The following is a 19,608-nucleotide window of genomic DNA, read 5'->3' on the forward strand; positions in this document are numbered from 1 at the left end:
CATGTACCAATAAAATTTCGAACATTTTCCTCGGTCGCATATAAATATATATTATGATTTTTTTTTTTTGGGTCGGAACATGTGTTTGATCATTGAAATGCGACTATTCCTTCCTTTTCCGTTGGTGGCAAAGAGATTTCGCATCATCCGGGCTCCTCTGTCACGTCTCACGCAATACACGTTCGCATGTTTGGCCCGCGATAGGAACTCCAGCCATGCGCGATATCGTAAAAAGCAAAAACCCCACGCCAAAAAAAGAAAAAAGAAAAAAGAAAACAGAAAAAAAGAGAAAAAGAGAGGGAAAAAAAGAGAGAAAAGAAATTAAAAAAAAAGGGAGAGATAAAACCCCAGAGGAGGTCCTTGCTTCGTTGTTCGCGCAAGGACAATCCCAATCGCGCTCAATCGTACTCTAATCTCTTGCCGTCTCCTCCCTTCTTCCTCCCCTCCTTTGCTCTCTGCAATTCATCATCTCGTCGCCTTCGCTCTCCTCCCTCGCATTCCGCTTCCCGCCGCCACCGCCGCCGCCGCCGCCGCCGCCTCCCGCTCTCGCACTCCCCTCTGCTCCCGCCGCTCTCTCTCTCTCTGCCTGCGTCTCCGTCTCGTCCGTCGGCATTCGGGCTGCCGTTTTCCGCCACGCGGCCGGCGGGGAGCCTGTCCGATTGACGGCGACGGCGTAGGCCGCGCGAGGGGAGGGGGGACTCGTTCTCGAGCTCTCGCGCTCGCCTCTGCTCCGTGCGCTGCGTGTGCAGGAGCTCGCGCGCGCGGGTGGTGAAACCGTAGCTGGCTGCCTGCCTGCCTTGTTTTTTTTTTTGGTTTTTTTTTTCGGTGGTGGTTTTTGTGAAGTGTAGATGAGCCATGTCGATGCCGAAGGAGCCCGAGCTGGTGATGAAGTTGCGGGGAGGTTCTGTGCTGGGGAAGAAGACGATTCTCAAGAGCGACCACTTCCCTGGGTGCCAGAACAAGCGCCTCTCCCCGCAGATCGACGGCGCTCCTAACTATCGTCAGGTTTACAAGGCCCTTTCTCCCTTTCCTTCGCTATTTTTTTTTCTTTTTTTTTTATTTATTTATTTGCATTTCGCGCATTTTCTCTCGACGATGCGATAAGCGCCGCTGCGACTGCGCCTTGTGCATGCGTGGATTACCGATCGGTCTTTTGTCTCCTAAGTTGATAGCTTTCGTGTAGGCGGCGATCGGATTACTATTCTGTTAGTTTGTGTCGCGGAGAATTAGTTTCTCTTAGCTGATTGGAATGTTCTGTGAGGTGGTTGGTTTTCTGGTCTGGTAGGCTGGCTTATTTTTGGAGAGAGGAATGTGGTTCTTAAAATGCATTTATAAGTCGATTACCGACTGGTGACATTAATTACGTAAGATTTCATAGAGTTATGGGCCGATTGATTCTCTTTTGTGACGCCGATTTGGAATGTCTATCTTGTCATTAGTTTTGTCATGCTGTGCGGTGGCTCATTTACAAGGAGATGATTAACTTTATGTAGTGTAGGTAGGGGTTGACCTGATTTTATATGAGGCGGAGCACTACAATTAATCTGTCTGTCGGTGGTTTTGGCAATTCTCTGCGCACAGTAATTAATGTGACTAGTAGTGCGTAATTTGTATCGTGTTCTCATCTGCTGGGGACTTTCCACAGGCTGATTCGTTGCACGTCCATGGCGTGGCAATTCCAACCATTGATGGGATAAGGAATGTTCTTAAGCATATCGGTGCCCAAATTGATGGGAAGGGAGTAAGAGTTCTCTGGATTAGTCTGCGCGAGGAACCGGTAAGTGCATCTAAAGGGGCCAAAGTGTTCCAATTAATGTTTTGTTTTGTGTCTGGTAGCTATGTTTTCTTTGAGTTGCATCGCCGATGTATGAGTCAGGTATGCCTTTTGTGTAATTGCCACGCCTTGCATGTGACTCGTTGTCCCTCCCCCAAACCCCAACCAAACCCCTCCCCCAATTTTTGATTTTTAGAGATGGAATTGGAAAATATTGGAGGGACAAACGAACATTAATTTTGTCCATGGAGTTAATATCCTCCTTGATTGCATCACACCACGTGGCAGGTTGTTCCTCGCTCATGGCTTCTTTTGTTCATGTTCTTGTTTGTCCAAAAATCAGTGGAAACAATGGATTCTGATGCTGTCATAAACTGTTGCACAATAACCGTTTGGTTGATACTTCTTAAATCTTTATTAGTTGGACCCCACAAGTGAGACAGTTGTCCGTTGCATATTGTTGCAAGTAGCAGAATGCAGTGTTTGTGAAGCTTATCGATTTTCTTTACCTTTTGAACAGGTTATATACATTAACGGACGACCCTTTGTTTTGCGTGATGAGGAAAAGCCACTTTCTAATCTTGAATTGACGGTATGTTATGCTGTCAAGATACGCCATTTTCAATTAGGTGCTCTACCGTTACTGCATGATCAAATGATTGCCATGTATGCTGGTTTTGCTATTGTTCTGCTGGCTTTGTCATTGTTGTCATTGCTTCACATGCCGAGAGATCTCCTTATATATGTGGAAAGATGAGGAAGCTGTGAATCCCAATTACTCTAGAGCTCATATTTAGGTAATCAAATTGCTGAATTGATTGGATGTTGTGTCTTCTAACCTGATTGATTTTAGCTTATATCCGTAATATATTACGAATCCTTGTTTATTTTTTAAAAATGTATTGATGTTGCAGATTTTGTAGCAACATTCTGATTCATGTTTTGCTTTTTATACCTGTCCATCTGAATCTTATTAGGGAATCAACAGGGATAGGGTTGAACAAATGGAGGATAGACTGAAAGAAGATATCATGATGGAGGCAGCAAGGTGCATACTTTCTCATCACAGCACCGTTCGCTGATTTTAGTAATCGTGGGTTTTCTTGACAGTACAATCATTTGATAATCTCCATAATAGCATATCCCTATTGCGAATTTTGACTTAGCAGATATGGAAATAAGATCCTTGTCACTGATGAACTGCCAGACTATCAGATTGTGGACCAGTGGGAACCCGTGTCCCGTGATTCTGTGAAGACCCCACTCGAGGTATCATATGTATGTCAGACTTATTGCTAGAGGACAACAAGTGCTTCCATTTTCTTATTAATGGTCTCACTGTTATTTCTTTGACACAGGTGTACCAGGAATTGCATGATGAAGGGTACCTTGTGGACTATGAACGAGTTCCCTTAACTGATGAAAAGTCACCAGAGGAACAAGATATTGATGATTTGGTAAGTAAGATGTTTTAAATTTCGTTTGCTTCTTTGGATGAAATACTTACTGTTTAATGAGTGTGAGTGGTTACTAAATTATATTCACCCGATTCATGGAAGTTTCTCTGTTTTTTTGTATTTCAAGTGACCAGAAGGGAGGACATCTTTCAAAATATACCAGAATAACTGCATGTGGCTTACATGACTGAGCTTTGCCTAGAATAGCGAGACAGCTTATGTTTTAGTTGATGTAATATTGAATCTTCTCAGAGCCTCCTCATAATGTTCGCTTCCATACTATCTCTGAGTTGTAATTCAGTGCATGCATATGTTAGAGATCTTGTTATATTTACCAGTTCTTGTCTTTAGGTCTTTCCAAAGTTATATAGGGCTAGAAAGTGAGGGAATATGATACCTTTGTGCTAGATGGATAGTTGTTTGGGACATAGTTCCTTCGCTCAGTGAAGCATATTGGTGTATATGACTGCAAAAACACTAATATGTGGTGCCTGTGCATGTTTTTAGTGAATAGGCAGAGTCAAACCTAGTTTAGACAGTGCGAACTATCAGTCCAGAGTATGTTTCAAACAGCTGTGAAATACTGACTGATAATTCGATTGCTTGTATTTCACCATGTGCTATGGTAATGGTGCTATAGATATGATCTCTGTAAACGCTTTTTCTGCACTTGGATCGCTGATATTGACTTCCATCCCATTTTCCTTCATAATTTTAGGTTGAAAAAATTTCTCGAGTTGATGTAAACACGGAGATAATTTTCAACTGCCAAATGGGGCGTGGAAGGACAACCACTGGCATGGTGATTGCAACTCTGATCTACCTCAACCAGATCGGAGATTCTGGTAGTCCTTGTTAGTTTAATGCATAATCTTCATGGCATTAGGAAAACTGAACAATTATTAATCTTGATTCAATATTTAGTATTTGTCTAGATTTTCGATTATCAGGTGAGTAATGGTATTGGCAAAATATTATTACATGCTTCCAGGAAGAAAAGTCACATGAAATGGGTTACTGTATCTTTTGTTTTTAAATTAAGCTTGCCACTTAAACTTAGGTTGATGTCTCTCTGATTATCCCTATAAAACCATGGTTTCATTTTGTGTCCCAATTGCTGGACAGATGGTGAGGACAACGCGGTCCTTGATAATAAGCTGAAGAGTAACTTAAAGTCCATCGTTTTCCTTGGCTCTAAAATGATATAGTTTAATTTTAACTTCCTAAGCTCATGTCATGGGTTATAACTCTCCCAATGCACAAGGATCCCTCTGTTTAGATGCCTTCTCTGCAATGTTACTCTCTCTCTCTCTCTCTCTCATACACCCTTTTAAGTGATTGTTCCTTTTTTTTGGTGTGAAGGTATTCCAAGGACCAACTCAATTGGAAGGGTTTTAGATTCTGGTTCTGATGTGACGGTCAATTTGCCAAATTCAGAGGAGGCAATTCCAAGAGGAGAATATGCAGTCATAAGAAGCTTGATTCGGGTTTTAGAGGTAACTGGCGTTACCTCTTTTCTCATCCTGTGGCTGATTCATAGATTGGATTAGGTTTTCAACTAATATTATTGGTTTAGGGTGGTGTTGAAGGTAAAAGACAGGTCGACAAAGTCATCGACAAGTGTGCATCCATGCAGGTATGTCGTCACAAAGTCACCTAATGCATTTCGCGGAGCCTGTATATGTCCATTAGATTCCTGATTTGACTGATTTATACTTTGCATAAGATCTCCATGAGTTCAGTTAGGCTTTCAATTTTTTCTAAACTACTGCGTGAAATTTGTTCGCAGAATTTACGTGAGGCCATCGCCACCAATCGCAATAATATTTTACGTCAACCTGATGAGATGAAGAGGGAGGCATCACTTTCAACTTTTGTAGAATACTTGGAGAGATACTACTATCTCATATGTTTTGCTGTGTACATCCATTCAGAAAGAGAGTCGTTGCGCTCTAGTTCTTTGGGTCGTTGTACTTTTGCTGAGTGGATGAAAGCAAGACCAGAACTTTATAGCATAATTCGCAGGTAAAATATTGATTTTATGTCACATTTGGACATTCAGATTGAAGGTTCTGCTGGAGACAAATACAATGATGTGAAATTGAATGAAATCTTAAACCTTTTGGTCAGATGCATGCATGCCTATAAATTGAATTGTCAGAGAAAAGTTAAGTTTCACTGTTCATTTGTTAACCTTTTCTTAAGGTCGGGATAGTGTCAGTTTGACGTGGATCTCTCTTTTTGGATAGGAAAGTTTACTGCATACCTTTCAGTTTCCAAGTTTCTGCCTTCTTGCATTGGGCAGAAGCATATCTCTATCAGTCATTTTACTGGGTCAGCTTTGAGTTTGACCTTAGCTGGAATATGATTGGTTCACTCGCTCATCCCAGCATCTGGGTAGGCTTTTTGATTGCATAACTGATATTACGACAGTTTTTCTCATCATGCTCAATGTTCCTTTGTATAATTTAGGGTATTTCATTTATTACTAGGCTGTTGAAGGTGAAACTGCACCGAGCAAATGAGGCATTAACTGTACAAATCGAGTTTCGATCTGGAACAAATATTATCATGGCATCTTCCTGAAATAACTAATAGCTCTTATTCCAATCGTGATTATACAAGCATTATGGGCCTTTCTATGGGCAGTGTTTCTAATATCAACAAGTCTGATGGCCTCCACCTTCTGTAACATTGGTTTTTGTAGATTGCTCAGAAGGGACCCAATGGGTGCACTTGGATATACAAGTTTGGAACCATCTCTTATGAAGATGGCTGAATCAGCTGATGGCCGACCTTATGAGATGGGTGTGGTTGCTGCCAGGAGAACTGGGGAGGTTCTTGGCAGTCAAACTGTTTTGAAAAGTGATCATTGTCCTGGTTGTCAAAACCAAAGTTTACCAGAGCGAGTGGAGGGTGCCCCCAATTTCAGAGAAGTTCCTGGGTTTCCTGTTTATGGAGTTGCAAATCCTACTATTGATGGCATAAGATCAGTCATACAGAGGATTGGTAGTGGCATATGTGGTCGCCCTGTCTTTTGGCATAATATGAGAGAAGAACCTGTGATTTACATCAATGGAAAGCCATTTGTTCTTCGTGAAGTAGAGAGACCATTCAAGAATATGCTGGAATACTCGGTATAAGTAACTTTCTCGCACATCATTCTGCATGCTGCATTACAACCAGTGAATATTGACAATCTCTTGATTAACATCTTCCTCTGATGGATCTGACCATTGTAATGGGTTGCATAGCAATGAAATGCCTCTTGTAATGAATTGCATATCAATAAAGATCCTTCCAGGATTAGTGTAATGCACAGATCAGCCACATGTACACATATGCACACACGCAAGCACAACAAACATGCATCATCACTGGAAAAAGAGTGTCTAGAACAATTATATATTGGTTTCTTAATAAAAAACTTGTTCGCTATGAGTTGGAGTTTTCTACTGAGTTGTGACAGGTGACTACTACTGTCTCTTACATTTAATATCTATGAGACTCTTATTAGCTGTCTAATATTCATCTCTACGGGAATCGTCGTGATATGTATTTATTTTCAAGCAATGTTATTTCACAGGTGGTAGTCAAGCCCATATTTTCTTTGGTGTTGAGTCTTCCTTCACTTTCTTGATTGTAATAAACTGATGTGCATTCAGGGAATCGATCGAGAGAGAGTGGAGAAAATGGAAGCTCGGTTAAAAGAAGACATTCTTAGAGAAGCTGAAACATATGGGGGTGCTATCATGGTTATTCATGAAACAGAGAAAGGGCAGATATTTGATGCTTGGGAACATGTAGATTCTTCTTCTGTACAGACACCTCTTGAAGTGTTTGAAAACTTGGAATCCGATGGCTTCCCCATTAAGTATGCACGAGTGCCCATAACTGATGGTGAAGTTTTGAAAGGTTTCGACTTCGACAAATTGGCAATGAACATTTCTTCTGCTTCCAAGGACATATCTTTTGTTTTCAATTGCCAGGTTAGACTTCAAGCTGCTTCTTTGAGTTTTTGTAACTAGGAATTTAATCAACCGTAACGAGCTATTTGCTGATTTTTCCTCATATTATCTTATTGTCTATGTGGCCTTCATAGATGGGCAGAGGAAGGACGACAACAGGAACTGTGATTGCTTGCCTTCTAAAACTCAGAATTGACTATGGTAGACCAATTAAAATCCTGTTTGCTGATGCGAAGCAGGAAGAGGTGGATGATGGCACCTCAAATGGTGAGGAAATTAATGGAAATGGTGCTGCTTCTACTTCTCCAGTGTCTAAAGAGAAGCTTAGCGAGGAACAAGGTCGTGCTTTTGGCATAAATGATATTGTACTACTAGGGAAGATAACAAGACTGTTTGATAATGGTTTGGAGTGCCGTGAAGCCTTAGATGCTATCATTGACAGATGTTCTGCTCTGCAAAACATACGTCAAGCTGTTTTAGAGTACAGAAAGGTATTCAACCAACATGTTGAACCTAGAGATAGGCAAGTGGCACTGAATCGCGGTGCTGAGTATTTGGAGAGATACTTCCGCCTGATTGCCTTTGCAGCATATCTTGGGAGTGAAGCATTTGATGGTTTTTGTGGACAAGGAGAAATGAGAATGACATTTAAGACTTGGCAACATCAGAGACCAGAAGTTCAAGCAATGAAATGGAGTATCAGATTAAGGCCTGGACGATTTTTCTCCATTCCTGTATGTTGTAACCTTCTCTCATTTAATGAATGAATGGCAAATTAAGATTTTGATAATCCTCTTGCATTTTTGTCTCATGGTGATCTAATTCTTTTGATTTTAATATTCAGGAGGAGCTGAGAGTGTCTCAAGAGTCCCAACATGGAGATGCAGTAATGGAGGCCATTGTCAAATCTCGTAATGGTTCTGTCTTGGGCAAAGGCTCCATCCTCAAAAAGTACTTCTTCCCTGGTCAGAGAACTTCTAGCCACATACAGATTGATGGTGCACCACCTGTTTACAAGGTATGTTGTAGAACCAGATTGTCAAAGTTGAACTTTTATATACATTATGACGGATGGGGTCAGCATTACCAACAGTACCATATGCTTGCGGAATTATGCTGTCCATAAACTTTTCTTTAGTGGTGTGTCCAATGTGAAAGCATGAACCCCTAAAGCATTGAGCCCAAACATGGATAGTTTAGCTCTCTTTGTATATGTTGAATTTGCTTGAACTCTAAAAGCTTTGTTAATTAATTCAAGTTATTTCTTGTCTTGAAATTTTGCTTAAAGCATAACCAGAATAGTTAGTGCTTCATGTGAGATTTGGTATTACAGTATGATTGTTTGAAAATGAAAAAATTGTACATAGAGATGTAGTATGCTAGAGTTTGACTTTGACCTGAATTAGTCTTGTCTATGGTGTGCCACTGAACATCTTTGTCTTTATGCTAGTCTGCATTCAATGTACCTTCACTATTTTTTCAAACGTTGAGGTCATCAACAAGTTCAAACTAAAGCAGTCGTTACATTGCCTCCTCTTTGAGATGGACGTATATGGTTTATTGCGACATGAAGCACTTATTATAGGAAAAGCTTCGACTAACCTTTCTGGGCCCTGAGGGAAGCAACTTTAATATCTCTGACATTCACTGTATTTCCCCTCCATTTGTTAAACTCAGCATTTCTCTTGTCTCAGTGATTTATTCATGGTGTGACCAACGTGGTCAACTGTGGGTCTCTGGACTGATTCATGAAAGATGGGCTAAAGGCTGGCTAAGCTCCAGTTCCTTTTCCAAGTCGAAAAGCCTAATCCTTTCTCTATGGGTATACTTAAGCAAAACTTGCATGAATGCTATTATGATTAGCTCATAATGTGAGAAACATGTCTTGAAATATAACTTGGCCATTATTTTCAAGCTAACATCTGTATTTGCTTTAGGTGGATGGGTACCCTGTGTTTAGCATGGCAACTCCAACAATTGATGGTGCAAAGGAGATGTTAGCATATCTTGGTGCCAAACCCGCTGCAGGAGTAACATCTCGGAAAGTGATAATAACTGATCTTAGGGAAGAGGCAGTTGTTTACATTAATGGCATGCCATTTGTCCTCAGGGAATTGAATAAACCTGTCGATACACTTAAGCATGCCGGAATTACTGGCTCAGTGGTGTGTTATCTCAGTCACACATCCATTGTTCTATAAATTAGACATAAGTAAAGGTGACTCTTAAATATAGCTGATTTTTGTGCAGGTGGAACACATGGAAGCACGGCTCAAAGAAGATATATTATTTGAGGTCAGGCAGTCCAGTGGGCAAATGCTTTTACATCATGAAGAATATAACACCACATCACATCAGTCAAGTGTCACAGGATACTGGAAGAACATCCTGACTGATGATATTAAGACACCAGCTGAAGTGTATGCTTCTCTGAAGGATGAAGGTTATAATATCGCATACAGGAGGATACCATTGACCAGAGAGAGAGAAGCTTTAGCTTCTGATGTTGATGCTCTCCAATCCTGCAAAGATGAGTAAGTGCCGATTCTTGGCTTACAGCCTCTCTAAATCTGATCCAGGTCACAAGTTTGCTGCCTGCGCATTTTGTTGATGGATTTGCTTAAAATAGCAAAGTGTTAAAGGATGCCTAAAAGCACTGGGTAAGCTGCAATAAATATTCCTCATAAATGGCAACTGAAAAAAAAGAAAAAAAGTAAAAAAAAAGGTAACTTTGTGTCCTTGATTTTGGGATAAATGCCTCGGAAGTAGAACTTCTTGGAAAGTCGATTCAAGTACTAAAAATTTGAGGAAACTTCAGTTTTCTTCTCTTTGATTAAATGTTGACTCAAGGCTTCATAATGTGGAACACAGTGGTGGTGGCAAATTGCCTTACATTACTAACTTTATTGTGATTAGCTAGTGATTGTAATGACACCGGTACTAAATTTTTCTTATATAGTATGTTCCACTTTATGTGGATCATGGAAAGGCTTCTTAATATTGTTCCTTTTTATTTTCTTAATACAGAAAAAAAAACTCGTGAAACTGAGACAATTTTTTTTCCTGCAGCTCTGCTGGCTGTTACCTTTATGTTTCTCATACAGGCTTTGGAGGGGTGGCATATGCAATGGCAATTACTTGTATTAAACTTAAGGCAGAGACCAACTGTGATACAAAGACCCCACAACTGCCGGCTGATAAGAAGTTATACTCTGCAGCTGGAGAGAACTTATGTAGGACTTCTGATGATGAGGCACTCAAGATGGATGATTATGGAGACATACTGAACCTTACAAGAGTTCTCGAATATGGTCCGAAGAGCAAAGCAGATGTCGACACTATAATCAATAGGTATATTCTCATCTAGGGGACAGATTCTTGTTTCTACTGACACTGAATAGCTATTTAAGCACGAGCCAGGGTGAATGCTGTGAGGTTGCTTGCATGTTAGCACATATTCGCAAAGGAATGTGTTCTGTCCATTTTCTCAGGAATAACTGAAAATAGTTGGCTGTCTCTTAGGGAAACATACTTCTACAGTGTTTAAGTTCATTTTTGACTTATCTTTCTCATCATTTTCTTTCTTCATATTTTTAGTTCCTCATGATGCTAATTATATATGGTTTAAACAGATGTGCAGGTGCTGGGCATTTACAAGATGATATTCTTGACTATAGGAAGGAATTGGAAAAGTTGTCTGACTGTGACGATGAAAAGCGATCATATCTCATGGACATGGGCATAAAGGCTTTAAGGTATTCTTTCAGAGGGCTTAAGGCATGTTTGATTTTGTTTGTTTGTTCTTGGCTTGCAAGCCATGGCTGTGTTCATTACTGCTTCATTTGGCGTTCCTGTTCTCGAATCATATCAAACCTGTCCAGCATTGCTTTTGTGAACCCGCCTACAGGATTTCACTCTTGAATTATGTCCTAACACGATGGCCTCTTGGATTGTTGCCCCATGGACCTGTAAAATCAAGAAGACGAGGGGGAAATTTTTTATATTTTTTTTCATAGAGTAAACAAGTGTTTGATGCTTTTGTGATCCGTATTACTGTCCTCATGCTGCTGTCCGCTGTTTGGGAGTGGAATTTGGATTCTCTTGTGCCTAGTCGTGTGCATGAAGAATTGATGATGGGGCAATGTCTTGTTTTTGCAGGAGATATTTTTACCTCATCACGTTCCAGTCATATCTCTATTGCGCTTCCGCACCTGCAACAACATTTACAGCTTGGATGGATGCAAGACCTGAACTTGGACATCTCTGTAATAACCTGAGAATAGATAGATAGATTTTGAAGGCTGAGTGGCCTTGTTAGAGGATGTGTTGTATAGTAAATTAGTTGCTATATAGATATGTGTATCATTCTCTCTTCTCATTGTGGACCTGTAGAGATAAGGAAAAATGTCTAGGAAAATGCAATTTACAAGAAACATTCTTGCTCGGTATATCTTTCCCGTTAGATGTATATATAAAATGTGGGTGCAGGTGCTTAATCATGTATTGTCGTTGTTGAACAGTGACCTGTTTATTATGGGAGATTAGGAAAAATGAATGTTGACACCATTACTCAAAGCATTTCACTGTCGGGGTGTACTACTTGTTTTGTTCTTTGAGCTTTTGTGCGGATTATTTTAGGAGGGAACCGAAAGATCTCCTTTTTCTGCTGGTGGCCCTTAACCATGTGTTACCTGTTCTACAAGTTGAACCTTATTTCTTTTCACTGTAAAATCGTGTCAGAGTCCTATGATTGATTCTCGTTGGGCTTCGACCGAAGGTAATGTTTCCTCCCATGGCCGTCTTACTTTCAAATCGGTTCTCCGGATTTCTCAGTGTGGAGTAGATAAGTCTTGAGGTGCATTAATGCGGCAGAAGAGTGACCCCAGTAACTAGGATGGAGTGAAAAGGGGGCGAGAGGAGAGCTGGGATAAAACCGTGGTTTTGCCTATGGAATGCGGAACACGTGAAGATCTTGGCGAAGATCTTGGCACTTGATATTCTAGTTTTACTTGGAGATTATGAGCCAATGCATCGGCATCATGTCCGCTAGATAGTGTTATGTGCACGATTGACCGTATCGCGTCCCCTCTTATATTTAGGATCTTGATTGCGTGTTCTTGCTTAGGCATACCTTCAGATACCCTTGACACCCTCCTACCCCCACGCCACGCCCCCTCCCAAAAATAAAAAATGGAAGCACCAAGGACATTGTCGGTGACTTTGGAATTTGGATCATCATCATATTATAGAGAAAATTATCTATAAATTTCTAAACATGTTTTATTTTTTCGAGTTAAGTTATAAATTTTTATTTACGTTAATTTAATCATAAGTCTTTTCATTGAGTCCATTCAGTCAAAATTGACTGAAACTTTTAAAATAATCGGTAGTAGTCTCACAAAATTCTATAAAAGTAGAAAATCCCGAGTTCAAATCTTTTAAAGGCCCTATTTACCTTCTCAATTATACATTTCCATACTTTAGATTAAAGCTAAAATCCAGCTTACACGTGAGAGTGTTAAAATAATTAAATATTAAACCACACTTTCATTTAATAACTTAAGTTTTTAAAATAGTTGGTAGTGATTTCATAAAATCTCATTTTCTTTTTTTTTGCGTAAGAGAGAAATTATTTATAATTTGATAAATCATAATGAAGATTACATAAGCCTATTTATAAGTTATATGAAATGACTAAATAAGATAATATATTAATCAAGATGCCCACAATCAAATAGAGATATTCACACAATCTTGATAATACAAAATACCAACAAAATCATCCTAACTATCTCTAACAAGAATGGTTGACATGGACGTTTGTCATTTTACATGGCGTTGATATGGACATTTTTTAACAAACTTTAGTATTTTTCTAAGTTTTTATTAATTTTTTTCTTTTCTTTTCTTTTCCTTCATTACTATTATTATTTTTGGTTTCCCACGGTGCCGTGCAAGGGTCATTGGAGCTTGTTGGTCTCTAAAAGAGGCCGTCATGGCCGTGGCCAAGCCTTTGGCTGTCAAGGCCATGGCGGCCTTTTGCCAATAGCTTGCTAGCCTCGCCCAGACTACACGAGGCACAACCAAGGGGTGAGGCCAACCTCGCCAAGACCTCTGCTAGCTATGGGTGAAAGTGGCCATGGCCTCGCCCATGGCCATGAAGGCCTCGACTAGTGACTGGTGAGCTCCAGCAATTGTCTGGCAAGCTCCAGCAATCGTCACCAGCCACCATGGTAACCAAAAAAAAAAAAAAAAAGAGGAAGAAAAAAAGATAAGAAAAGAAAAATTAATAAAAAATTACAAACAAATTAATATTGATAAAAATATCCACATCAACATTGCCTTCACGTTAGCGATTTCTAGCTAAAATTATCCGAATTGACTCAATTAGCAAAATGTGAGCTTAGGACTTAACTAATGCAATTAGAAGTGCAATTGGTTCAGGAGCTTTTGGACAATTTTTACTGTGAAATTCTGATGCATTCGGATTTAGTGAAAAGATCTACTCCCAATGCAAACAAGGAGATCCCCATCACGTGATCGAAAGAGATAATTTCATTCAATTGTCGGCAGATCTAGCTCGAAAGCGATGACGAGGAGCTGCGTTTGCCTCCTCCTCCCTTTCTTTTTGGGATGGGGGCGAAACTGAAACGAACATCACATGCGAAATGTAGAAGGCAGATGAAGTTGTTGATGGAAACAGAAACCCCGAGAAGAGGGAAGCGCCGTAGGACTCGGGATTACTACCATCATATTCATCGTCACGTAAACCCGAGGGAAGAGAGAATATCCGAGCACGCACCCAACAGACGTTGGCTTTCCCCAAAAGCTGCTTCGGAATCTCGAAAACTTGACGTGGTTTCGTGCATTCCTTTGGGACAGAGACAGGGACAGGGACAGAGGGATTGTTGGGTTTCTCTTTAAACACTGAAAAAGTTGGTGGTTTTGTCGCGAGAGCCATTCCTTGCTCCATCTAGAGGCAACTCTGCTTCCTCTCTCTCTCTCTCTCTCTCTTCGCTGCTCCGTTTATTAAATTTAGAGGAATAATAGTCTTGCTTACACAATAACAAAGCTCCCATTGGTGTTCTACTTGTTCACTTCTTAGTACAGGAAGGAGTGCCATCATCACCATTGATCGTCTGGATGTTTCTTGCGGTCAGCGACGTTCTGTTTCTTCCTTTTCTGCTCTTCTTGTTTCTTTTGGGTTACCAAAATGAGGGGGGTGATTTTTCTTCTATGGTTTTGTCCATGGAAGAAGTGGCATTCTCCTTTACTGATGCGGATGTAGCGGATGGTTTTTCTTCTTGATGGAAAAAAAAAAAAAAAGCTTCATTTTGACTTCGATTTGTTTCGTGCAGTCCATTTGAGGAGCAGAGGAGCACGGCCGGTGGGGAGGAGGAGACGGTCTTCTTCTTTGAACCATTCGAAGCTGCCTAAATATCTTCTCGTCGAGGGCAGAATATGGAAATGCTGGGCTCCTGCTGCAGCCAACATGCGAAGTTGCCATTGGGCCACAACAAGTTTCTATCTTCGTCGTTCTTCGGCATGGCTCTGGATGATGTTGCTCCGGGCAAGAGAGCAATCGGTGTTCAGTTAGGAAAAAACAATCAAGTAACGAAGTTTTGCACCGTATCTGATAGACCTCTGATGAACTCTACTCTGGCAGATGTTGCTAAAGAACTCAAGGTAAATCAATACATACCTCGTCCGATTTCATGTCACCGGGAGTTCTTTGATCTTTACATATGTCACGCTAATTTGCTGCATCATCATGATCTTAGTTCATGGGGGTTTAAGTTTTCAACAAGTATTATGGGTAGGCATGATTCAGTAATAGCATGTGGTTCTTTGAGATGTTTGCTTTTTATCTCACTCGGAAGAAATGATCATTCCACTTTCTTGATGCGGCAAACTGCGAAACGATGACTACTTGGGATTTCTAATCCCATTTTAATAGGATTATAGGATGCGATGCGTTTCTCATCTCATCCAATAGGCAATTCGCTACGTGTTCCTGTACCATCTTAGTGGTTTCTTTGCTGACTGTGAAATCTGATGTAGACACAGGCCCCGATGTTTCCAGTGCCAGAAGCAGATCCAAAAACTGTCACCTCTATAATATTAGGTGGTGGAGCTGGCACTCGACTTTTTCCTTTGACGAAAACAAGAGCTAAGCCTGCTGTAAGCAAACTTCAGATTGCCTAAAATTGCGTTTGTTGTTAAAGGTTTGATATATCTCATTCCCATTCACAATGTTGCAACTCTTTTTCCTTGGTTCAGGTGCCAATTGGCGGATGCTACAGGCTAATAGATGTCCCAATGAGTAACTGCATCAACAGTGGGCTTAACAAGATTTATATTCTTACTCAATTCAATTCTCAGTCCCTCAATCGCCATATAGCTCGTACTTATAATTTGGGAAGTGGAATGAACTTTGGTGATGGATTTGTAGAAGTATGTCGTGATGTACCTAAATATATATATAATATTCCTAGTTTTTTCTGATCTTTTATATGTTTGGTATGATCGGAGTACAACAACTTGCAATCAAATGATTAGTTTACTGGAGTGGGATGATCAGGTAAACTAACATTCAAATGTCTTAAGTATTTCCAATTATGGTGGTAGGTACTGGCGGCCACTCAGACACCAGGTGAATCTGGAAATAAGTGGTTTCAAGGCACAGCAGATGCTGTAAGACAATTCGCCTGGCTGTTTGAGGTAGATGACTGTACTCCTCTGCTGCATTTAGGGCTCAATTTGATCCCCCGTCATTTCAACATCGAGTGATTTCTTTGTTAATTTTGAAGGATGCCAAGCATAGACACATAGAGAACATTCTGATATTATGCGGAGATCATCTCTACCGAATGGACTACATGGATTTTGTGCAGGTCAAGCCATGACTTCCCTATGCTGCATCCACCATATATTATTTTCAACATCTGTGATATTTATCGGCTTTAACTGAGATTATTGCAAATGATGGTTCTTCCATGCAGAAGCATATTAGTTCTGGTGCTGACATATCTGTTTCGTCTCTGCCCGTGGATGACAGGCAAGTTTAAAAGAAGCATCTTCCTAGGCCTCACGTGTGATGTTTATTAAACCAAAGTAACTGAGATTAACTCTTACCAGGGTATTTTACTCTTCAACTTTCGTGCAGTCGAGCTTCTGACTTTGGGTTGATAAAGATCGACGAATCAGGACGGATAAAGCATTTTCTTGAAAAACCGAAGGGTGCAGACCTGAGATCAATGGTTGCCTTATTTTCTTTAGTTTCAATTTTTCCCCTGGTATCTGGTACTCTAATATTCATCTACTTCATTCTGTTGTTTCATTCTGATTTTTCCCGGTCACAGAGAGTAGATACAGCAATTCCGGGATTATCAGCTCAAGATGTGAATAGATTCCCATACCTTGCGTCAATGGGTATATACTTGTTCAAAACAGATGTCTTGCTGAAGCTTCTCAGGTGACTAAAACTTACCTGATAGATCTAATAAGATTTCTCATGTCCGTTTACCATTTATCCATGAAAGGTGGGACTCTTACCTGCTGCCTGACAGTTCATAAAAGTGAAAGCGTTCCAACTTCAAAGATTATTTCTTTATCTTGTGACGAGATACATCGCTAAGCACTTGTTCAACATAAAGAGTCAATTTCATTTCTCTTCCTGCTATATCTGACACCGAGACTCGACGCGATTGACTCAAATGCACGCATCACATAGTTATTTAGGTAATGTGTATGGTTGTTCAATGTTTGTCTTCTTCAGACAGGACTATCCGACAGCCAATGATTTTGGATCTGAAGTCATTCCGATGGCTGCAAGAGACTATCATGTCCAGGTACCCTCAGTGATGCAATTGCTTCCACTAACTTCTTTTCAACTATTCACAAGAACATCATGCCGTTCTTCATGCTAAGTTAAGAGACATGATGATGGTGAACTTGTGCAATTAGATATCCTTCAGAATTTTCATTGTTCATTTGGAAGTAGGCTTATCTGTTCGACGGATACTGGGAAGACATCGGAACAATTAAGTCCTTCTTCGATGCAAACTTGGCGCTCACAGATCAGGTACTTTACATTCCAACTATGACACCCGCAGATTTCCCCAACTAAACAGTGCAATAATATGAGGTCAACATTTGCTGACTTTGAAGCCCCCCAAGTTTCACTTCTACGATCCGCAAAAACCAATCTTCACATCTCCTCGATTTCTACCGCCAACGAAAATAGAGAAGTGCCAGGTACAGCTTTAGAGTGAACAGATAAAAGTAGATGAATAAGATTTAGTTCTTGAATCATATTCTGTCTTGGTCATGCAGGTCATTGATTCTATAATATCGCATGGCTGCTTTTTAAGGGAATGCAGTGTTCAACATTCTATCGTGGGAGTTCGTTCAAGATTGGAATATGGGGTCGAGATCAAGGCAAGTTTTCTTCCTACTTCTTTTAGGGATACTGGGGAAATTATGAGGAAAGCATTTGTTCTCCGTTTGTGATGCTGAATCGCATAAACTTAAGTTGAAACAGAGTTGAATCTCACTTTGCAGGACACAATGATGATGGGTGCTGATTATTACCAAACAGAGGCTGAGAGAGCAGCCTTCCTAGCTGAGGGACAAGTTCCGATCGGCGTCGGCAGAGATACAAAGATCAGGTGATTAAATGCTTCGGCACAACTAGAGTTTCTGTGAGTTTCAGTTTTGATCCTTGTTGACCTTGTCCTGCAGAAACTGCATAATCGACAAGAATGCGAGGATCGGAAAGAATGTAGTGATAGTGAACAAGGGTGTAAGTAACTCTTACCTCATGCAGAATTGTCCTCTTTAAACGGGAAGCACTCCAAAATGTGAATCATCAGATCAAGCAATGACCCTCTTCTTTGTCCCAAAAATTGTATATCTGCAGAATGTAACAGAGGCCGATCGACCGTCTGATGGGTTCTACATTCGATCCGGAATCACTGTCATCCTTAAAAATTCTGTAATTCCTGATGGAACAACCATTTAGGAATGTTCTTTAACAAGTGAGGACAATAAGGAGCATTTTAAGTGCGCGTGAAGGTGCATGCAACCTGTTTCGCGGTGCGGCACGAAAGAAATATACAGCCACCTAACCCGATTCTGTACATTCCAATCAATTTTGGAATCAGATACCCGTGTAATTGAACATTGGAGAATTTTTTTTGTTGTGATTCGAGCAGATGATGCAATAAAACTCGTATAGAAATGTTCACGAGGACTTCTCCGCCGTGTCTGACAGATATATGTTCATGAGGAATCATCTCTCTTCTTTCTACATAACTATGTAGTATACTAGCTACTAGCCAGATGCCTAACCAAGACCATATTTATCATTTTATACTGCATGTTGGAGTCGACCTAAATTTTCGTAAGAATAATGTAGTAAGATAAATATAACAAGACGAAAATTCATAAAAAAATGACTTTTCCATTAGAATATACATTGAATTTTATTTAAAGAAGATCCAAACCCCTTTATGTAGTTTTATCCTCTGATTAATTGCAATATTTGCTAGATAGTATGATATAAGTACATGCAATATTTCGAATACGTAAAATAATATGAATCAGTAAGAAACATGAAAGCATAAAGTACAAAATGAATTCCAATCTCCTGATATCTTTCCTCCTTTTAATGATAAAAAATCTTCCCTCGCAGTGCCATCAACATAGTGTTAAAAAGGCAACCGATCCGGTTAAGTAAAATTTTCTTGAGAGTAAAATGATTTCATTTCTCTCCATCATTTGCTTATCTAAAAAGTATCAAAAAAGTCATAAACTGGTTGCACTAATATCAATATAGTCATCAATTTTTCAATTTGATTAATTTAGTGCTAAACATTTTCACATCGGTATCAATTAAGTTCATCCCATAAATAATTGATATGGATGCAATTCACCCATGTGGCACGACCATGCCAATATAGACTATTTTATATAATATTTAATTATTTTTCAATTATTTTTGAATTTCTAATTAATTTTTTCCTTTTTCCTCCTTTTTTTTTTCCTTCTTCCTTGTTTTCCTCCACCAAACTCCATGATGGTAGTGGAGGTCACTGGTTGCCGATGAGGGCGAGGGGCAACAAAGGGATCCTCGCCTAACCCTCACTAGAGGCCAATGAGAGGCCGACAAGCGTAAGAAAGCCCTCATCGATCTCGGGGTGAGGCCACCCTTGCCACAAGGTCCCTTCACCAAATCTAGTGGGGGTGGCCTCGTTGGCCTCTGCCGTTGGCGAGGGGTGGCCTCTCCTAACTCTCACCAGCCCTCACTCTCTCCCTCACCCTCACCGGTAGCTAATGTCCTCTGGGCGGGCATGGAGGCTAGCAAAGTAAAATAAGGAAGAAAGCAAAAAAAAAACAAAACAAAACA

At 40.2% G+C, this 19,608-nt stretch overlaps 2 protein-coding genes across 3 annotated transcripts; both read left to right on the forward strand.

Moving 5' to 3' along the window:
* Window positions 1–383: 383 nt before the first annotated feature.
* LOC104424606 (paladin) lies at window positions 384–11,774 on the forward strand. Of its 2 annotated transcripts, none has more exons than XM_039306187.1 (19): window positions 384–1,005; window positions 1,646–1,777; window positions 2,295–2,366; window positions 2,752–2,822; window positions 2,944–3,052; window positions 3,133–3,231; window positions 3,950–4,085; window positions 4,594–4,727; window positions 4,808–4,867; window positions 5,021–5,256; window positions 5,939–6,368; window positions 6,897–7,220; window positions 7,334–7,933; window positions 8,044–8,217; window positions 9,137–9,364; window positions 9,450–9,733; window positions 10,269–10,550; window positions 10,832–10,954; window positions 11,358–11,774. In XM_039306187.1, the coding sequence occupies exons 1-19, from the start codon at window positions 856–858 to the stop codon at window positions 11,488–11,490; spliced, it is 3,777 nt and encodes a 1,258-aa protein (XP_039162121.1). In that variant the 5' UTR covers window positions 384–855; the 3' UTR covers window positions 11,491–11,774. The 2 variants fall into 2 exon arrangements, with proteins under 2 accessions (XP_039162121.1, XP_010035360.2); XM_010037058.3 differs by having other exon boundaries at window positions 2,944–3,043; window positions 3,950–4,076.
* Window positions 11,775–14,164: 2,390 nt separating this feature from the next.
* Window positions 14,165–18,441, forward strand: LOC104424608 (glucose-1-phosphate adenylyltransferase large subunit 4, chloroplastic/amyloplastic). Its single transcript, XM_010037060.3, has 16 exons — window positions 14,165–14,354; window positions 14,558–14,885; window positions 15,261–15,380; window positions 15,480–15,653; window positions 15,828–15,920; window positions 16,010–16,093; window positions 16,202–16,257; window positions 16,366–16,459; window positions 16,562–16,674; window positions 16,978–17,050; window positions 17,203–17,283; window positions 17,370–17,456; window positions 17,535–17,639; window positions 17,763–17,869; window positions 17,943–18,003; window positions 18,121–18,441. Exons 2-16 carry the CDS (start codon window positions 14,661–14,663, stop codon window positions 18,220–18,222), a joined length of 1,575 nt encoding a protein of 524 aa, XP_010035362.2. The 5' UTR covers window positions 14,165–14,354; window positions 14,558–14,660; the 3' UTR covers window positions 18,223–18,441.
* The last annotated feature ends 1,167 nt before the right edge of the window (window positions 18,442–19,608 follow it).

The sequence above is a fragment of the Eucalyptus grandis genome, chromosome 2, assembly GCF_016545825.1.
Source record: "Eucalyptus grandis isolate ANBG69807.140 chromosome 2, ASM1654582v1, whole genome shotgun sequence".
NCBI lineage: Eukaryota > Viridiplantae > Streptophyta > Magnoliopsida > Myrtales > Myrtaceae > Eucalyptus > Eucalyptus grandis.